This window comes from Botrytis porri, assembly GCF_014898465.1.
Source record: "Botrytis porri strain MUCL 3234 chromosome Unknown BPOR_017, whole genome shotgun sequence".
NCBI lineage: Eukaryota > Fungi > Ascomycota > Leotiomycetes > Helotiales > Sclerotiniaceae > Botrytis > Botrytis porri.
Window position 1 is genome coordinate 189,272 of NW_024066091.1, and position 15,380 is coordinate 204,651.

General features: G+C 40.4%; 4 protein-coding genes across 4 annotated transcripts; 3 read left to right on the forward strand and 1 right to left on the reverse strand.

The window, feature by feature from the left end:
* Window positions 1-98: 98 nt before the first annotated feature.
* EAF01_010590 (uncharacterized protein) lies at window positions 99-1,555 on the forward strand (the record flags this gene model as incomplete). The annotated part of the gene is made up of 3 exons (XM_038918847.1): window positions 99-218; window positions 274-580; window positions 636-1,555. 3 exons carry the CDS (start codon window positions 99-101, stop codon window positions 1,553-1,555), a joined length of 1,347 nt encoding a protein of 448 aa, XP_038765550.1.
* Window positions 1,556-2,130: 575 nt separating this feature from the next.
* On the forward strand, window positions 2,131-2,328 carry EAF01_010591 (uncharacterized protein; the record flags this gene model as incomplete). The annotated part of the gene is made up of 1 exon (XM_038918848.1): window positions 2,131-2,328. One exon carries the CDS (start codon window positions 2,131-2,133, stop codon window positions 2,326-2,328), a length of 198 nt encoding a protein of 65 aa, XP_038765551.1.
* A 4,795-nt stretch (window positions 2,329-7,123) lies between these two features.
* On the forward strand, window positions 7,124-9,107 carry EAF01_010592 (uncharacterized protein; the record flags this gene model as incomplete). Its single annotated transcript, XM_038918849.1, has 5 exons — window positions 7,124-7,433; window positions 7,489-7,562; window positions 7,619-7,780; window positions 7,830-8,312; window positions 8,367-9,107. The coding sequence occupies 5 exons, from the start codon at window positions 7,124-7,126 to the stop codon at window positions 9,105-9,107; spliced, it is 1,770 nt and encodes a 589-aa protein (XP_038765552.1).
* A 541-nt stretch (window positions 9,108-9,648) lies between these two features.
* On the reverse strand, window positions 9,649-15,142 carry EAF01_010593 (uncharacterized protein; the record flags this gene model as incomplete). The annotated part of the gene is made up of 4 exons (XM_038918850.1): window positions 9,649-14,451; window positions 14,508-14,546; window positions 14,741-14,873; window positions 14,955-15,142. 4 exons carry the CDS (start codon window positions 15,140-15,142, stop codon window positions 9,649-9,651), a joined length of 5,163 nt encoding a protein of 1,720 aa, XP_038765553.1.
* Between the last annotated feature and the right edge of the window lie 238 nt (window positions 15,143-15,380).

Sequence of the window (15,380 nt, forward strand, 5' to 3'; positions counted from 1 at the left end):
CCCATCTCTAATGGCTTCAGTTCTCAATAGAGTGCAATCACAGCCCATTAATAATCTTTTAAAATCAGATTGGACGATCAATTCATTCAGTCCACACCATGACTTCACTACGGGTTTTGAAACCAAATACATTGTATGTATTTTTCCAAACAAGAATACCGAGAGACAAGAGAGAAGCGAGAGACGCATCTAGACTCGCCTTAGAAGATGACAATACTGTATTTAATTCCTTATTTTTCTTATTACATGTTGTATTTACTGACAATCTGGTAGAGAGTTAGTGCCTACATATCCGGCTCAAAAGATCCCTGGGTTGGACGTTGGGGTAAATTAAACCCAACACGATCCACCAACAGAACATTGAAATTTAGAGATGTTAACCTTCGCCGCCGTTCCCGAAGTTTCTTCCTTTGGGAGATCATGCCAACAAATAACAATAACAGAGTGCTGAATCGTCTTCAGCATATGTATATTAGCAACAATCATGGCAATTGGATTGCCCCAAAAGCATTATTAAATTTCTTACAAACGTTGCATGGAAGTCATGGAAGAATAAATCTTCTATTCCAGCCAATTATTCGTAAGTGAATTGGCTCACTATACAATTATGTAATGCGTCACTAATTTACTGAAAGCTGCCCATGCATCTGGAGTTTTCAGAACCATCCAAGAAGCTGAAAGGAAACTGCCGATGCAAGATATGGGGTTACCAAGAAACTTGACGATACTGAGAGTACAGCCTGGTGAGAATATTCAGACAGTAGATTTTGAATCGAAACCTACCCTTAAGATCATAGGTATACCTCCAGAACATTCGCATCATCATCATCATCATCATCATAAGCATCAGCATCAGCATCGTTGCCGAAATCCTAGGCGTCACCGCTTGGCACCCCGGAAAAGTTCATGGCATAGAAGACAGCACTATTATGATCATAGACGCCCTCGTGACAGAAAGGAGTCTTTTGGGGACTACCCGTTGACTAAGAAGACAACAAATCTACCGATGCATGAGCCGATGGTGAGTGAGTATATAGAGCCATCTATAAACATTCAGCAAGATCATTCGCGACGATCATCAGTGCCTCAGTTATCATCAACAGCACCGCCAATCTATCCAATGGTCGGTGCCCTTCCACCTGGAGGCCACGTAATGCCACCTGTGAATGCTCCCCAGGTAGTCGCCGTACCTCAGTACCCTCAAGTCACGCCAACTATGATAGCCGGTCAACCTGTTCCACCACAGACTTCTGAGTCACTTCCAGTACCGATATCCAGTTCTACGTCTAGTAGACGTCGATTTATATCTTTGCAACCAAGTGATCCATATTATCGAAAGGAGCCTAAGTCTCAGAACTCTCATCACCCTTCAATTGATTCCGTTAATTCCAATCCCCGCCGTCGACGTAACTCTGAGTCTGAAGCAAGTTATTATGGGAAAAGGAATCCACAGGAAGAAAACAGAAAATCCAATCACGGACACCATCTCGGCTTCAGAGAAACCCTATCTCATATTAAAGATAAACTCATGCATCCTGTAACACCAGCACCCTAAGGTCTATCGATCACATGATAGATGTAGGTTTGATTTATATGAGAGATCTTGGTGTACGCCTGTGTATATTGTTTGTATGAGCAGATTGGTATTTTGGACGAATTTAAGAAGTATCTCACATCCATAGATACATTTTAGAGTAATAATAATTATAGAATGAACTGCTTTTCTCAGTTAAATAGAATTTAAAGCTAATTGGTACCATAATTCTCATTCAGAGATTTGAGTTGATGGTTCCTATGGGATTATTTCCTTTGAGTGTGTTTCCGTGCAGCAAATTCTTCACATTTGTAATAGGAGTACCAGTACTGAATATACCTATTCAACTCCGGTGGTAAGGAGCATATTATAGTGGAATCAAGTGATTCGCTGGTGTGATTCTCTCATATATAGTGAATCTGTGATGGCAAATGCAATTCACGCACAATTTCTACACTTTTATAGAGAAGTAACGGTAGCCTCGAACTCTACACCTCAACTTCTTTCACAATATCAGGACTTTGTGGCACACTCCAATGGTCCAGCAATAACAACCTGATTATCGATATCACAAGACCTTGAAGACAACTGTTCCGATGGCTTCGGAACAACCAGAAAATGAAACTTCGGTTTTGACGAAGTGGGGTCCAGTTGTAGTTTTCAACGGCAAAAACTACCCCTTCTTCGAGAACTCGGTCGTAATGGCTATGGTGGCAGCAAACACACTAGGGTTCCTTAGTGACACTGAAACAACAGTAGCGGTACCAGCAGAAACAGACTCAGATATGCAATGAGAATATACCAAAGCTACATAAACAGAAAAGACTATGCGATCTCTATTCTCAACTCGGCCATAAACGATATTCAACGCGCTGCAATTGTCGATCTTATTCAAGCTGTAATATAGCGGGGAGCTGGAATAAATTAGTTGTAATGGATCAGGCACAACATCCTCTATTTCGTGACAATGTGCTCAAAACCTTCTATCAAGAGACTTTCGACCTGAAGACTCAAACAACACGGCAATACATCGATATTCTATTAAATCATCAAATCATGATTTCTACAGGCAAATTTCCTATTACCGATACGGAACTCAGATCGGCACTCGAGAAGCTTCCCAATACTAGCATCTAGCGTTTTCCGAGGTACTTCGCTATCGCTGAGGAGCTCTCACTCGAAAGTACTATTCTGCTTCTTGTCATACTTCCAAGCAGGCCGATTCGGAAATCTGGCGCAGATGACGGAGATGCAGTGAATTCAGTTGACGGAATGAATGCTGATAGTGGAGATGCTCAGGTTGATCGATTTGAAGGGGGATCACGAACAAAGTCTGTTGTATAGAGGGGAGATGTTGTCAAATACAGGGAGAGCAGAGGCAGGCGCTTTGGATGAGGAGAGTTTCGACAGATATCGTGAATTTGGCAAAACTTTAATCTTAATTAAGCTGGCTCAAATCAGTGTCATTGCTTTTTGCGAGGGGATTGTGCTGTATTTAGATGAAATGAATACGAGATGAAGGCTAGGAATGGATATTGGGGAGCGTTTGAGTGGAACCAGTCACTAGGTGGAACAGTCCAACATTATAGTCCACTTTGAGAGAACATACGAATGGTTACTACTGCATGTTTTCAACGAGCACATCTCAATAGATGCTTGAAAAATCACGTCCTTTGATCTCTTAGCTTCATTTAAGTGAAATTTCTCACTTCAACTAATCTGATGTTGGTTATTTGTAAAATCATGCTCTTTCCAACACTTTCTTTTTCACAACTAGTAGAATACTCTTTGACTCTAGGGGATCTAATCATGAAATACGAATGTGAATTCCTGTCGGTAAATATCAACCTCTCTGCACTTTATTTTCCTCGTCCGACAATGCCACAGCTCAGCCTCTCAAATCGTATGTAATTGTCGGGTTCAAGAAGTCTATATGCTATTGGGGTGTATATAGTGTCGGCTCCAGCTTGGAGAGGGCCGACAACTTAAGCGAATAATCTAGAAACTGCATTCTTCTCTCACCTCGTATCTTTCCAACCCGCTAGAAAGCTGCTATGAATAGTTATATCATTCAACGAAATACTGATTGATATATACCATGCTGATGCAAAATCTTAATGGGCATGTTAGAAACAAGAAACGTGATGGTTTTTCTTCTGTTGAATAAGCCGTTGATAATCATAATTCCCAAGTCATATGTAAATCGCTCGATTATACCAAAGCATTTCTTTCTAGCCACAGCCTTTTTAATGCTCTGAGCAAACTATTCTCTTGAACCATTGTAGGATTGTTGACAGCGCTAATTGATTACTCGGGAGACTATGATGTGAAGGGAGTTAGCGATGGGCGGTTAGGGATGAGGGGCCACTCTGAGAGATGTATAAGTACACTATTGGAGCTCCTTACCGCTCTCCAAAGATCTGGCTTACTTACCTATGATCGCGGGGTTAAAAAAGATATCGAAAAAGATATATGAACGTGATCTACTTTCCAACATGAAAACCTCCCACCCCCAACCCCAAAAAAGATCTTAACTAGAACCATAACCATCTATCCCTATAATTACGTATATTACCAGGGGTGCTGTTTAGTCCGCACTAGAATCCAACAATCATGAACCTCAAATCTAAAGTGATGACGAAACGTACATAAAGAGTAAAGAAGCTAACGTGGTTTAACACCGAGTGCACCATATCACCGAGTGCACCACGAATTTTACATACAAAATACGTCTGTGCGTAACCGTGCACTTTCTTTATTTAATAATATAATTTTTCAAAATTTGAAATTGTAACATTTAATTATATAAATATTATAAAAATTTAATTATTTAATAAAAATTTGAATTAATATAGTAGTTATTATAGGAATAGTTTTTTGTAACGAAAATCGTGACAATTTCCACTTTTTATAGAATATAATAGAAATTTTTATATAGAAACTTAATACTTTTATAAAAAATATTTTCTTATTAATAAATCTTTTTTGTTTTTTAAAAAATATTGATTAAGTATTAAAATATGAATATTAGGAAAAGGCTAATTTTGGTGTATTTTGAAGTGGTGCATTCGGTGATATGGTGCACTCAGTGTTAAACCACATTAGTTTAGTTAACATGGTTTATCATCGAGTGACCCATATCATCGAGTGGCCCACTTTCACCTCAATTTACACTTTCAAACCCATATTATTCAACAATAATTGAATCAATTGATTAAAACTATTAAGAATCTAATAATTTAGAATCTATTATATTATTTTGACAGGTTCTTGTATTATATTCTGTCTTTCCACATTTACTACAACATCAATTAAAAGATGCTTCCTTATTAGAATTCCCTCCTTTTTAACACTCATCACATTGAATCTAAATATCAACCTTTTACTAAGATAATATATCAAGAACCTTTTATTCAGTAAACATTTTTCCTTAACATAATTGAGTTTTTTTTACACATCAACACTTACTTAATACCTCATTTGCTATCCAAAATATACAATTCTTTATACTTAAAAATATATTCTCATAAGCTAATCTCTCTATACCCTTAACTAAAGCTAATACAATTTCAAATATAAATATAAGAAAGCTTGATTAATAACAAGTTATTCGAGATTTAACTAATACTGATTGAGAAAGAGCTTCTGTTGAATTACAAGAGGTTTGAGAGATCCATTGATCTAGATCGAAAGAGAGGGAGGTAAATATGCGAATTTGAATATCTAATTTCGAGAATATAGCTTCAGAATTAAATAAGATTAAACCTGTTCCTCAGAATCCTGATTTCATATTCTAAAAAGTGATTGATTCCTTATATACAGCTTTAAAAGCTATAAAGAATTCAATCTTTAAAATATGATTAATATATATTTTAATAAACCTATTAATTTGACTATCATATGAACGTTTTAGATTGCTAAAACAACTAACATTAAATGATTAAGTTAAATGACTTGAATATAATAATAAATATAAATATATAATATTGTTCTCTTTATAGTATATTTGAAAAGCTATTGATTCGTAACTTTCATATCCATTTAGTATCAATATTCGATATTTACCCTTTCTTCGATTCTTAATATACTTATTGAAATATTTCAACTATTCTAAATCCATCTCATTATTCGTTCACCCATTAGATGTAGGTTTAGTAGCCTATTCTGTAAGAAGATTTGTTTCGGTATACCAATTAGAGAGATGAACTTGTCCTTAAACTATTAGAAATAAAGGAATAATTTCACCCTCTCCATTTCCGTATATTATTGCTATAGCCCATTCTTGATTACCTAGCTGTACTATCTTACTTCTGTCATTTCGTTCAGCACTAATTACTACTATTGTTGTACATATAATCCCCATTATAAAGCCTATTTCATCAAAATTATAGAAATCTCCATCCAAAATATTATATTTCGCTTATATATTCACAACTAATCAAAACCACTCTTCAAAAAGCTTAAAATCCTTATAAAGAGTTCTTTAAAAGTTATAAACATAACTAAAATGTATCTTTAATTCAATTCAACACTTTACAAATCGATACACTTAAAGCTTCCTAATACATTTCACACCCCTCGATTTGAGAATATCATTCACTATATCTTCCACATTCTTTAATTTAAATAAAAATCCTTTTAAATCTATATCAAATATATATTAAACAATCATCTCTTCTTCTAATTCTATAATCTTATAACAATTCACTCAAATTTCTATACAAAAAGATAAACCTTCCATTCTATATCAAAAAATCGTATAAAGAATATTATAAAGCATAACAACCTTTCAAATACTTAATTTTTTATCTTTATGAATAGCTTCGATAATAAAGAGTATACAAGCTTCTTGATTATTCGAATTCATTATAGGTTGTTGATAAAACGTATGTTGAAAGAGACAGATGTAAATTGAGGTGAAAGTAGGCCACTCGATGATATGGGCCACTCGATGATAAACCACGTTATCAATAATCGACTTTTATTAGTCAGATTGATGGAAATGATTAGTAATCACGCCGGTAATCACCAATTCGCCCCTCACTAGCAATTCACGCTTCTCCGGATAAAGATATCCAAACTGCGGGGAGATATTCTACAGATATATAATCATCTTGATTGGCTTCATAGGGACACTTTGGTTTATCTCAAATGGATAATAGTACAAAAAGGCTCCATGGACAGTTGGTTTACCAATGGCCGACTATCATCATCTACCGGAATGCAGCACCAAGACAAAAATGAATGATGCTCCAATAGGAGCATTTTGAGCGGAGAATTTCCTCCGATCAACGAGTACTTTGTACGGGGTAATTTTACACTGTAACCATAAGGAATATGTTGGCTTGCAGTCGTGATGTTAACCATAATTTGGATACGTCAGGTAAGTTAGGCTTACAATAGAGAGTTCTGATTTCAATTCGGCACGTCATCTTGACGTGAGGACGACATTAGAGGGAAGATGGTAGTTTAACTTCAGAGGTTTCCTCATCTTGAGGCAGTGTCACCACTTCTTGCTCTTTTTATAATTAGGAGTTTTCACAGGAAGCAATCCCAGCCGAAACCACAGAAACTCAATTAATGGTCGCAATGGCTCAAAACGTTCATCCTCTTCAAGCAATCCAATCTGCAATTGGCAGCGCAGGTGGTGACCCTCGTCCGCTTCAGCATGGCTCCCTCTTCAACAATGCAAATGATGGCCCTGCAGCAATTATTTCCAAAGTATCAGGCGTACAAAGCGGAGGTATGCGTGAAGACAATGGCCCTTACTTTACCAACAATGAAGGTATCCCGTTTCCAGACCCTGCACACAGTAAGACGGTAGGAGGCTTGCCTTTGGCCAGTGATGTTTTCTTGTTTCAAAAACAGCAGCACTTCAATCGAAGCAAGAATCTTGAGAGTGAGTCCTTATATATGATGCATACCTTGTGAACCATATGTTGACGAAGAAACAGGAATGGTTCATCCTTGTGGTAGTGGAGCTTTTGGTTATTTTGAGACGACTGCAGATGTCTCGGACTTGACAAAGGTGAACCTTGACATGTCTTACCCATCGGCTGATTATATTATACTAATATTCAAAAGGCAAACTTTCTAAGTGGTAAGGGTGTGAAGACTCCAGTCTTCATGCGCTTCTCCACTGTCACCCTTGGACGTGAATTTCCTGACTTGGCACGTAATCCACGTGGGTTTGCAGTCAAATTCTATACCGGAGAAGGAAATTACGATATTGTTGGACTCAACTTCGTATGTTACTCAAGTTGCTGAAACAATATTTTTTCTAACCTTTCAACAGCCCGTCTTTTTCTGTCGAGATCCCATTCAAGGACCTGATGTCATTCGGTCACAAAGCCGCAATCCTAAGAATTTCTTACTTGATTATAACTCTCTTTTTGATCTTCTTGCTCTGACTCCAGAAGCCAATCATGCTGGTATGATGTTCTTCAGTGACCATGGAACCCCACAAGGATGGCGATTTAATCATGGCTATGGTTGTCACACGTTTAAGTGGGTGAACAAAGAAGGGAAATTTGTTTACATCAAGTATCATTTCATTGCCAAACATGGACAGAAACAATTCACGGCGGATGAAGCCATCAAACTTAGTGGAGTCGATCCTGATTACTCCAAACGTGATCTTTGGGACTTTTTGGAAAAGGAAGAAGAAGTGGAATGGACAGCACATGTACAGATTATGCAACCAGATGAAGCCGATGCGAACATTCTCGGTTTTGACCCATTTGATGTCACCAAAGTATGGCCAAGAGATAAATTCCCGGTTAGTTGACTCAAGTCATCACTCCTGATTGCGACTTGCTAACCCAGAAAATAGATGCGCGAATTTGGAAAGTTGGTCCTGAACAAGAACCCAGAAAACTTCCACCGCGATGTTGAACAAGCCGCATTTTCACCTGGAAGCATGGTACCCGGTATTGAAGATAGTCCTGATCCACTCTTACAATTCCGCATGTTTTTCTATCGCGACGCACAGTATCATCGCATTGGAGTGAATCTTCATCAAGTTCCTGTAAACTGTCCTTTCATGGCAGGTTCATACAGTTCACTCAATTTTGACGGCCCAATGCGTGTCGATGCAAACCATGCCGGAAATCCACAATACGTACCCAATTCCTTTAAGCACAAATTCCGTCCCGATGTGGCCGAGGCTCCTTATGCTGTAGCCGATAATGTTGTATCTCGCAAGAGTCATTACCACCACGAGGGTAAACTATCAGATTACGATCAAGCGAGAGAACTATACACTCGTGTAATGACCGAGACACAAAGAGATCACTTGCATCAAAACACGGCAAACATGTTGCGTTTTGTCGACACAAAGGTTATTAAAGTAGGTTACCTTGCCCAGCTTTGGAATATCGATCCGCAATATTCCCGGGCCATCTACGATTTGCTCCCAGAGGAATCAAAGACAGGTGCAGAAGGCTTTGAGTTTGTAGAGGTGCAGAATAAGGCGAAGGGATCCGAGCTTGCTGGAAAAGAGGAAAAATTCAGGCCTAGTGATGCTTCTGAGAGACTAGTGGGATTTAGCCCTGGAGGTATTTATAATATCTGAGATACTTGGACTGGGTTGGCAAGCAAATGATATGTGGGCGAAGTCATTCAATTGTCGCTACTTAATATAATCTTTTATGTGGGAATTTATAGCATTTAATCTATTTGAACAATACTAATCAATCATGCTGAATTTCTCACAAGGCTTCTCTCACTATTCTTCAAGATACTAATTGAAGGGAAATAAAAAACTTCAAGCAAGCAGTGAAATGATTTCATTCAAATAACATCACAATCACTTCCGTAAAAGATGTTCGTGGGTTCGCTAGACTTAATCATGCACACTACGAAGTAGTCTTGAATAAAAAAACTAAGAAAACAAAGAATAAAAATGTACAAGTAGGTAGTATCCAATCTGTTCTCCTACGTTCTTGTCCGAAAATATGAACCAAATATCCATCCCCTAGGCCCATCTAATTTTCCAATCTTTTTTTCCTCCAGTGTCGAGAAATCAAACTCATGACATGAACTTTGAGAGATATCTAGGAGACAAAACCTCTTCATCACGTAATCCGTCATAACTGATGACCACTTATGTAACCTCAGATTTCATCCTCCCAATCATTACCTGCCGCGCCCGCGCTTCCACCGTCTCCTCCACCACTACCACCAGCAGCATCCCTATCATCTTTTTTCTGTCCGCTCCCTCGATCGTCCCTTCTACCGCCACCACTACCGCTATCGCTTCCTCGACCTCTTCCTCTACCTCTTCCCTTTCCTCTTCCCTTTCCTCTTCCTCTACCTCTCGGATTCCCCCCACCTATCCCCGTTTCCTTATCCTTCTTCAAAAATTTACCTCCATGACTCTGTTCCGCTCGAAGTTCATGCGCGAGTTCCATTTGTTCGTTTCTACTAGCGATATTCATACCGAAACCTCCTTGTCCCTGTATATTTTGACCTTGCTGTGGCGGCTGTTGTTGTAGCGGTGTGGGATGAACAAAAAATTCGCCAAAAGGAACAGGTAATGTATGACGGTTTAAATCTGGTGGTTGCTGCTGTTGCTGCGCAGCCGTACCAAATGGTGACCAATATTGCAATCTGAAGGAAGATGAAGCGGGTTGTAAGCTCTGTGGTGGTGGCTGATTTTGTTGTTGCACCGGGGTTCCAATCCTTTGCCCGGTTTGAACAGAGGGTATCATAGTTATAGGAAGATTCGTGGGTACAGTAGACGGTGGAACCCATTTTTTACCAGACTGGGATACGAAGCTTTTCGAAGTATCGAAATTAGACCAAGCAGATGCGTTACTCTTTGACACAGGGCTTTTCTTCGACGCTTGACTGCTTGTCGCTGCATTTAATAAAGACACGAATTTTGATTTTGGAGGCTTGGAAGGAGGGATGACTGGTTGGTGTCTGAATAACCGAGGATTTGGTACTGCTTCGCCATCTCGATATTTCATACCCACCCAATGGTGTCTATTGTCTTCCTGACAGTATCCTAGTCGCCCATCAATGACTGACGCAACAAAGAATAAGTTTCGATTTTCAGAATTATATCCTTCTGGTTGAGACCAATCTCTAGCAATGATAGTATTGTCATCATGAACCACGCAATTGACAATCGCAAGTTCATAACCCCCTAGCGTCGGATATCCTCTGAGGACTCTAGCGACTTCTTCATCTTTCCAAGAATTTTCGTGCCCGGGAAAAACATCATTAAATGCTTGCAATACTAATTCTAGAGTGAGGTTACCTCTCAAATAGTTAGGATGTTGATGGTGGAGTGAATGATACACCGCTCGTGGAGCGCAATCATGTATCCAGAGTGTTCGATTACCACCACGTGTCAGACCTTCGTTGAAATGTTCTAGATCGAGGTCAAAAGTCCATCCATCTCTGTTGAATGGGGCTCGGATAGAATTGATGCCATAATTCTCAATCCTGGGTAAAATGACAGCTGGTAGTATTGGTGGTGCCTCGACTGGCTCATTAATCACAATTGGATCAACTGGTAGCCTTTCAGCGGGTAACCTCTCAGCGGGTAGCCTCTCAGCTGGTAAACGCTCAGCGGGTAATCTCTCAGCTTGTAGCTCTACGGCTCGTATCTCTTCGGCTCGTGGCTGCTGAACTGAGACGCCCCATTCTAGATCTCCAATAAAGTTTTTAGATTCACCATCCCGCCTTCTCCGCATACCCCTCCATCCAGTTCGCGGATGGTAACCTACGTAAAGCAAAGGACTCCCTGAGTCGCCTCCATGAATACTCTCAAAAAATCTAAAATCTCCAGCAGCTATCTCGTGTGCAGTAATGACTGCGAGTCTGTAATGCGGTCTGTTATCTCTTTTTCTTAGTATACCTCTCAATACCACTTGAATATGCTCTAGAAAATAATCTCCGTCGTGGTGTGGATGAACTCTCTGGAATCTATGAAAGAGATCCTCATAGGCCTCGTTTGCCCTTATGTTATCCCATAACACGCCTGGATACTGCCAGTGCAAGGAATTCGCCACTGCACTTATTGACGATAGACCTTCCCGTAAAACAGCCTGTCCAGGGATTGTCCACTTGTCGACAACAAAATCTACTTTCCAGTCTGTCAAATCAAATTCCACCAGCACAGGTAAACGTGGCTCCGGTGGAGGGGCTTGACCACCAGATCCGCTGTCAGACTCATGCTCAGAATCAACTGACTTCAAGCTCATACCCTGCCAAATATCACCTGATAAATACAATACAACGACCGTTTTGGGTAGAATCACTTCCAAGGTATCCGGATACAGAATTTCCCGGGACAGATACTTGAAGCCACGATTCCGTCGGGGAAATTGTGTAACAGTCTTCAGAACAAACGAATGCCTGATTTTATATAGAACTTCAGCGACCTCACGTTCATGAATTGGGTCGATCAGGAAGTTGCTATCTCTCCCTAGTGTACCTGCTAAGTGATTCTGAAATATAATGGGCTCAAGATCGCCCTCAACATGATACGGTAATTGCTCCTGGATGGATCGTTGCAACGCCGATATGACACTGAGAGCAGGAGTTATATTATCTTGATCGTGTGGAAACACATTCCATCTCTCGATATCAAATACCTCATAATTTGTGAATACTGCTGGAAATAGATCTCTATCCCTAAAACGAGGAGGTGGCGGAGATGGAGTTGGGGAAGGTAGAGGCGATGGAGACTGGGGTCTCTCGGGTAGTTCAACGCCAGGTTCTACGCCGAATTTTTGGCAGATCTCGCGGACGAAAAGAACAGTGTCATAATGTAACGTTCCGATAAAATCCCAAAGGTCTTTCAATTTTAATATCCGATTGAGCTTACGCGCACTCAAATTCTCCGGACTGTCCGTATCATCGTCCACCCAGTCATTTGTCGCTCCTGGCCATGGAGGGTCACTCTCTCTTACCAACCTTGATAAATCGTCAAACCTGACTTTTACCTGGTTGCAAAGTCTCAATACAGAAATTTCTATAGGCTCTCCTTCTACACGTGAAATACCATTGTCTTCCGGAATATCTGGCATGTCTGGCATCTCTCTACCCCTTTCTTGCATTTCTCTATTTAAGGCTAGAAGGTTCCTTGCATAAATTCCTATAATGGGAGTCGCTATTTCCGCAACATTCAGAGCTTCCACTAGTGTTGGTTCTGCCACTTGTGCTTCTCTGAGTTGAACCTGCAGTTCCATATTTCGTGTCTCTAGATTAGTCACTTGTGTGTTCCTCCGAGCCACCCGATCTCTTAATCTGGCCAGTTCCGTTTCACTCTGAGTTTTATTCTGCAAGAGCTCGGCTAGAATCACTCGCAAACTTTGTCTCTCATCTATTAACAGATTCTTTTCAGTAGTCAAATTCTCCAAGTAACGCATTTGATCTACCATTTGAGGTTCTTGAGGTACTATATTCTGGAAATGAACCTTCTCAAGTGCTATCGACATGCGTCTGATTTCCTTTTTTGCGCCAGGGATAAAACCAAAATACTTGTCCAGAGGCTCGAATCTATTATCAGCCCAATTCATAGAGCCCATCGCGTGGTCAATTTGTGCCTTGAACGTAGCTATTTGCACGTCCTTGCTCGCAATCTCGCGGTTCAAGTTTTCCTTTTCTTCGTCACATTGACGTTGAACCGCCTCAATATCATGTTCCGGATCTGTAGAAAATTCAAACTTCTTGAGCTCTTCCGTCAACTCATTAGCTTCGATGATTGCATCTGTGTACAACTCCCCCAGCCGCGCAGACTCCCCATATAATGCATCCCTCTTGATCTGTTTCATCTCTTCTTCATGCCTGACTTCATCAAACTTCATTTTCTCCACTATCATTTCGGAATGGGCGAGGTTGTTCTCCGCACTTATCAACCTCTCTTGCAGTTTTCGTAAGATTTGTTGTCCTCTAGAATCCAAACTAAGTGATGTTACAGCACTTTCATCTCGATCGTCTCTCAAACGCTTGATTGTCACATCTCGTTCCAAAATCTCTTCCTGTGCCTGCCTCCTCAATTCAAGATTTTCTTGCGCCGTCTCTCGCCACAACATTGTTGCCCTACCATCGTTGACGGTTTTGAGATCCTCTTCTAACGTTTTGACCTTATTTTTGAGTATGACCATCTCAGCACCAGCTTCTACGAACGAAGAAACAAGAGTTTGTATCTGTTTACGGTGCAAATCTCTTGTGTGAACAGCCACGCCAAGCAACTTTTCTGTCGCTCTAGCTGGACCTCCCGCTAATATCAAGGCACTTGAAGCTTGACGTTGTGCGTTGAATTTTGCCAACAGTTCATCATATGCTGCCTGTTTCTCACCTTGAACTTCAAAATGGTGATGATGTTCTATGCATCCATTTCGCAACCTCAGCATTTGCAGAAACCTTCTCCTCCAACCATTTCGGCCCTCTATAGCGTTATTTAATCGCTGTTCAATGACGGTTATTTGCTGTGTAAGATTTGCGACTCGGTTCCTCAAACCCCGTCGAGTTTCTCGAAAGATCCAAAGAGACCGACACGCATCCAAAAGCAGATTTGATATAATCGAACATCGAACAATCATTTTAGCAATTTCGAGACGAGCACGACGGAATAAACCTCCTCTCCACCACCGAATAAGATCCAACTCTTCTTGATCTTGCTGATTCTGAACGTTGTCCCAATCACGTCCAGCAGCAGCCAACCTTCTCTGACGTTCGAAGATCATTGATGCAACACGTAAAGGTATCCATTCTTGTCTATAAAATATTAGGAAAGCCGGGACGCCAAATTCAACCACACGCCAAATAGCCAACTCAACAAGGCCGGGTGCAATGTGGCCAAAATATACAATGAGGGCTCCGTGAAGCAGGTTGTTTATGAATGCGCTTGACGCAAGAACCATTGGATACCACATCCACTCAGGCAATTGTTTTCTAACCTTTACAATATTATAAGTTTGAGTAAGAAGAAGGAAGGGTGAATATCATCACATACGATTAGTCGATACAAGCCCACAGAAATTACATTCATTGGCTGTAGACACCATGTTAGACAATGTTGGTATGACTATCGGGAAAGTGATCATCTACTAACAAGTGTATATAATAACACCCGTTGGTCCGTATGCCAATCCGGCATGAGAATATCAGACAGTCTATTAATCGATTCGTAAATCGCGTCCTTTGACATTTAGTATCGACAGGCAAGTCAGTGTCGGGGCTACTTACCACATTATCCCACAATCTCTTCGACCAGCCAGCGTCATTTCCTAGACAAGACATATAAAGCCACCATTGATCGTTACGCATCTCCCAAAAATCATACCCCGGTTCCCAACCTTTTACGTTTTCCAAAATTGAGCTACATTTATGTATATCTTTGAACGTGTAAATGTTCACCAGCCAGTAGGCTTGATAATAAAAATATATTCCGCCTACCCACCGCAACAAGCCAGTCAGTGGCGTAGTGGGCCATGTTCGATATACTGTGGATGCTCCAAGAGCTAATAGCAGCAGAAAATGCTTTTGCAGCCACTGAGAAGCACCTTTGACCTCAATTCGCCCAAATTTTAACAGTTCAGCTAGATGTACCAGCCGACCCTGCCTGACGGGAGGAAGTGCGTCGGCCATATTGCTCTAAGCTCAGAACCGGGCACAAGGAGGATATCAACACAATAGAAACCAAAATCCTTGGCGCCCGATTTTTGTTTCATTACTACGAGTTAAAAGAAATGATACTTCCCCCGAAGTCTAGGTGTCAGAAGAAATGATGTATCAAAGACAAGGATAGTATAAGTGATATGAAATTGAAGTTGAACAGATATCGCAAAGCACCAAGTGATTTGCAGTGAAGTTAACAGTTATAAAA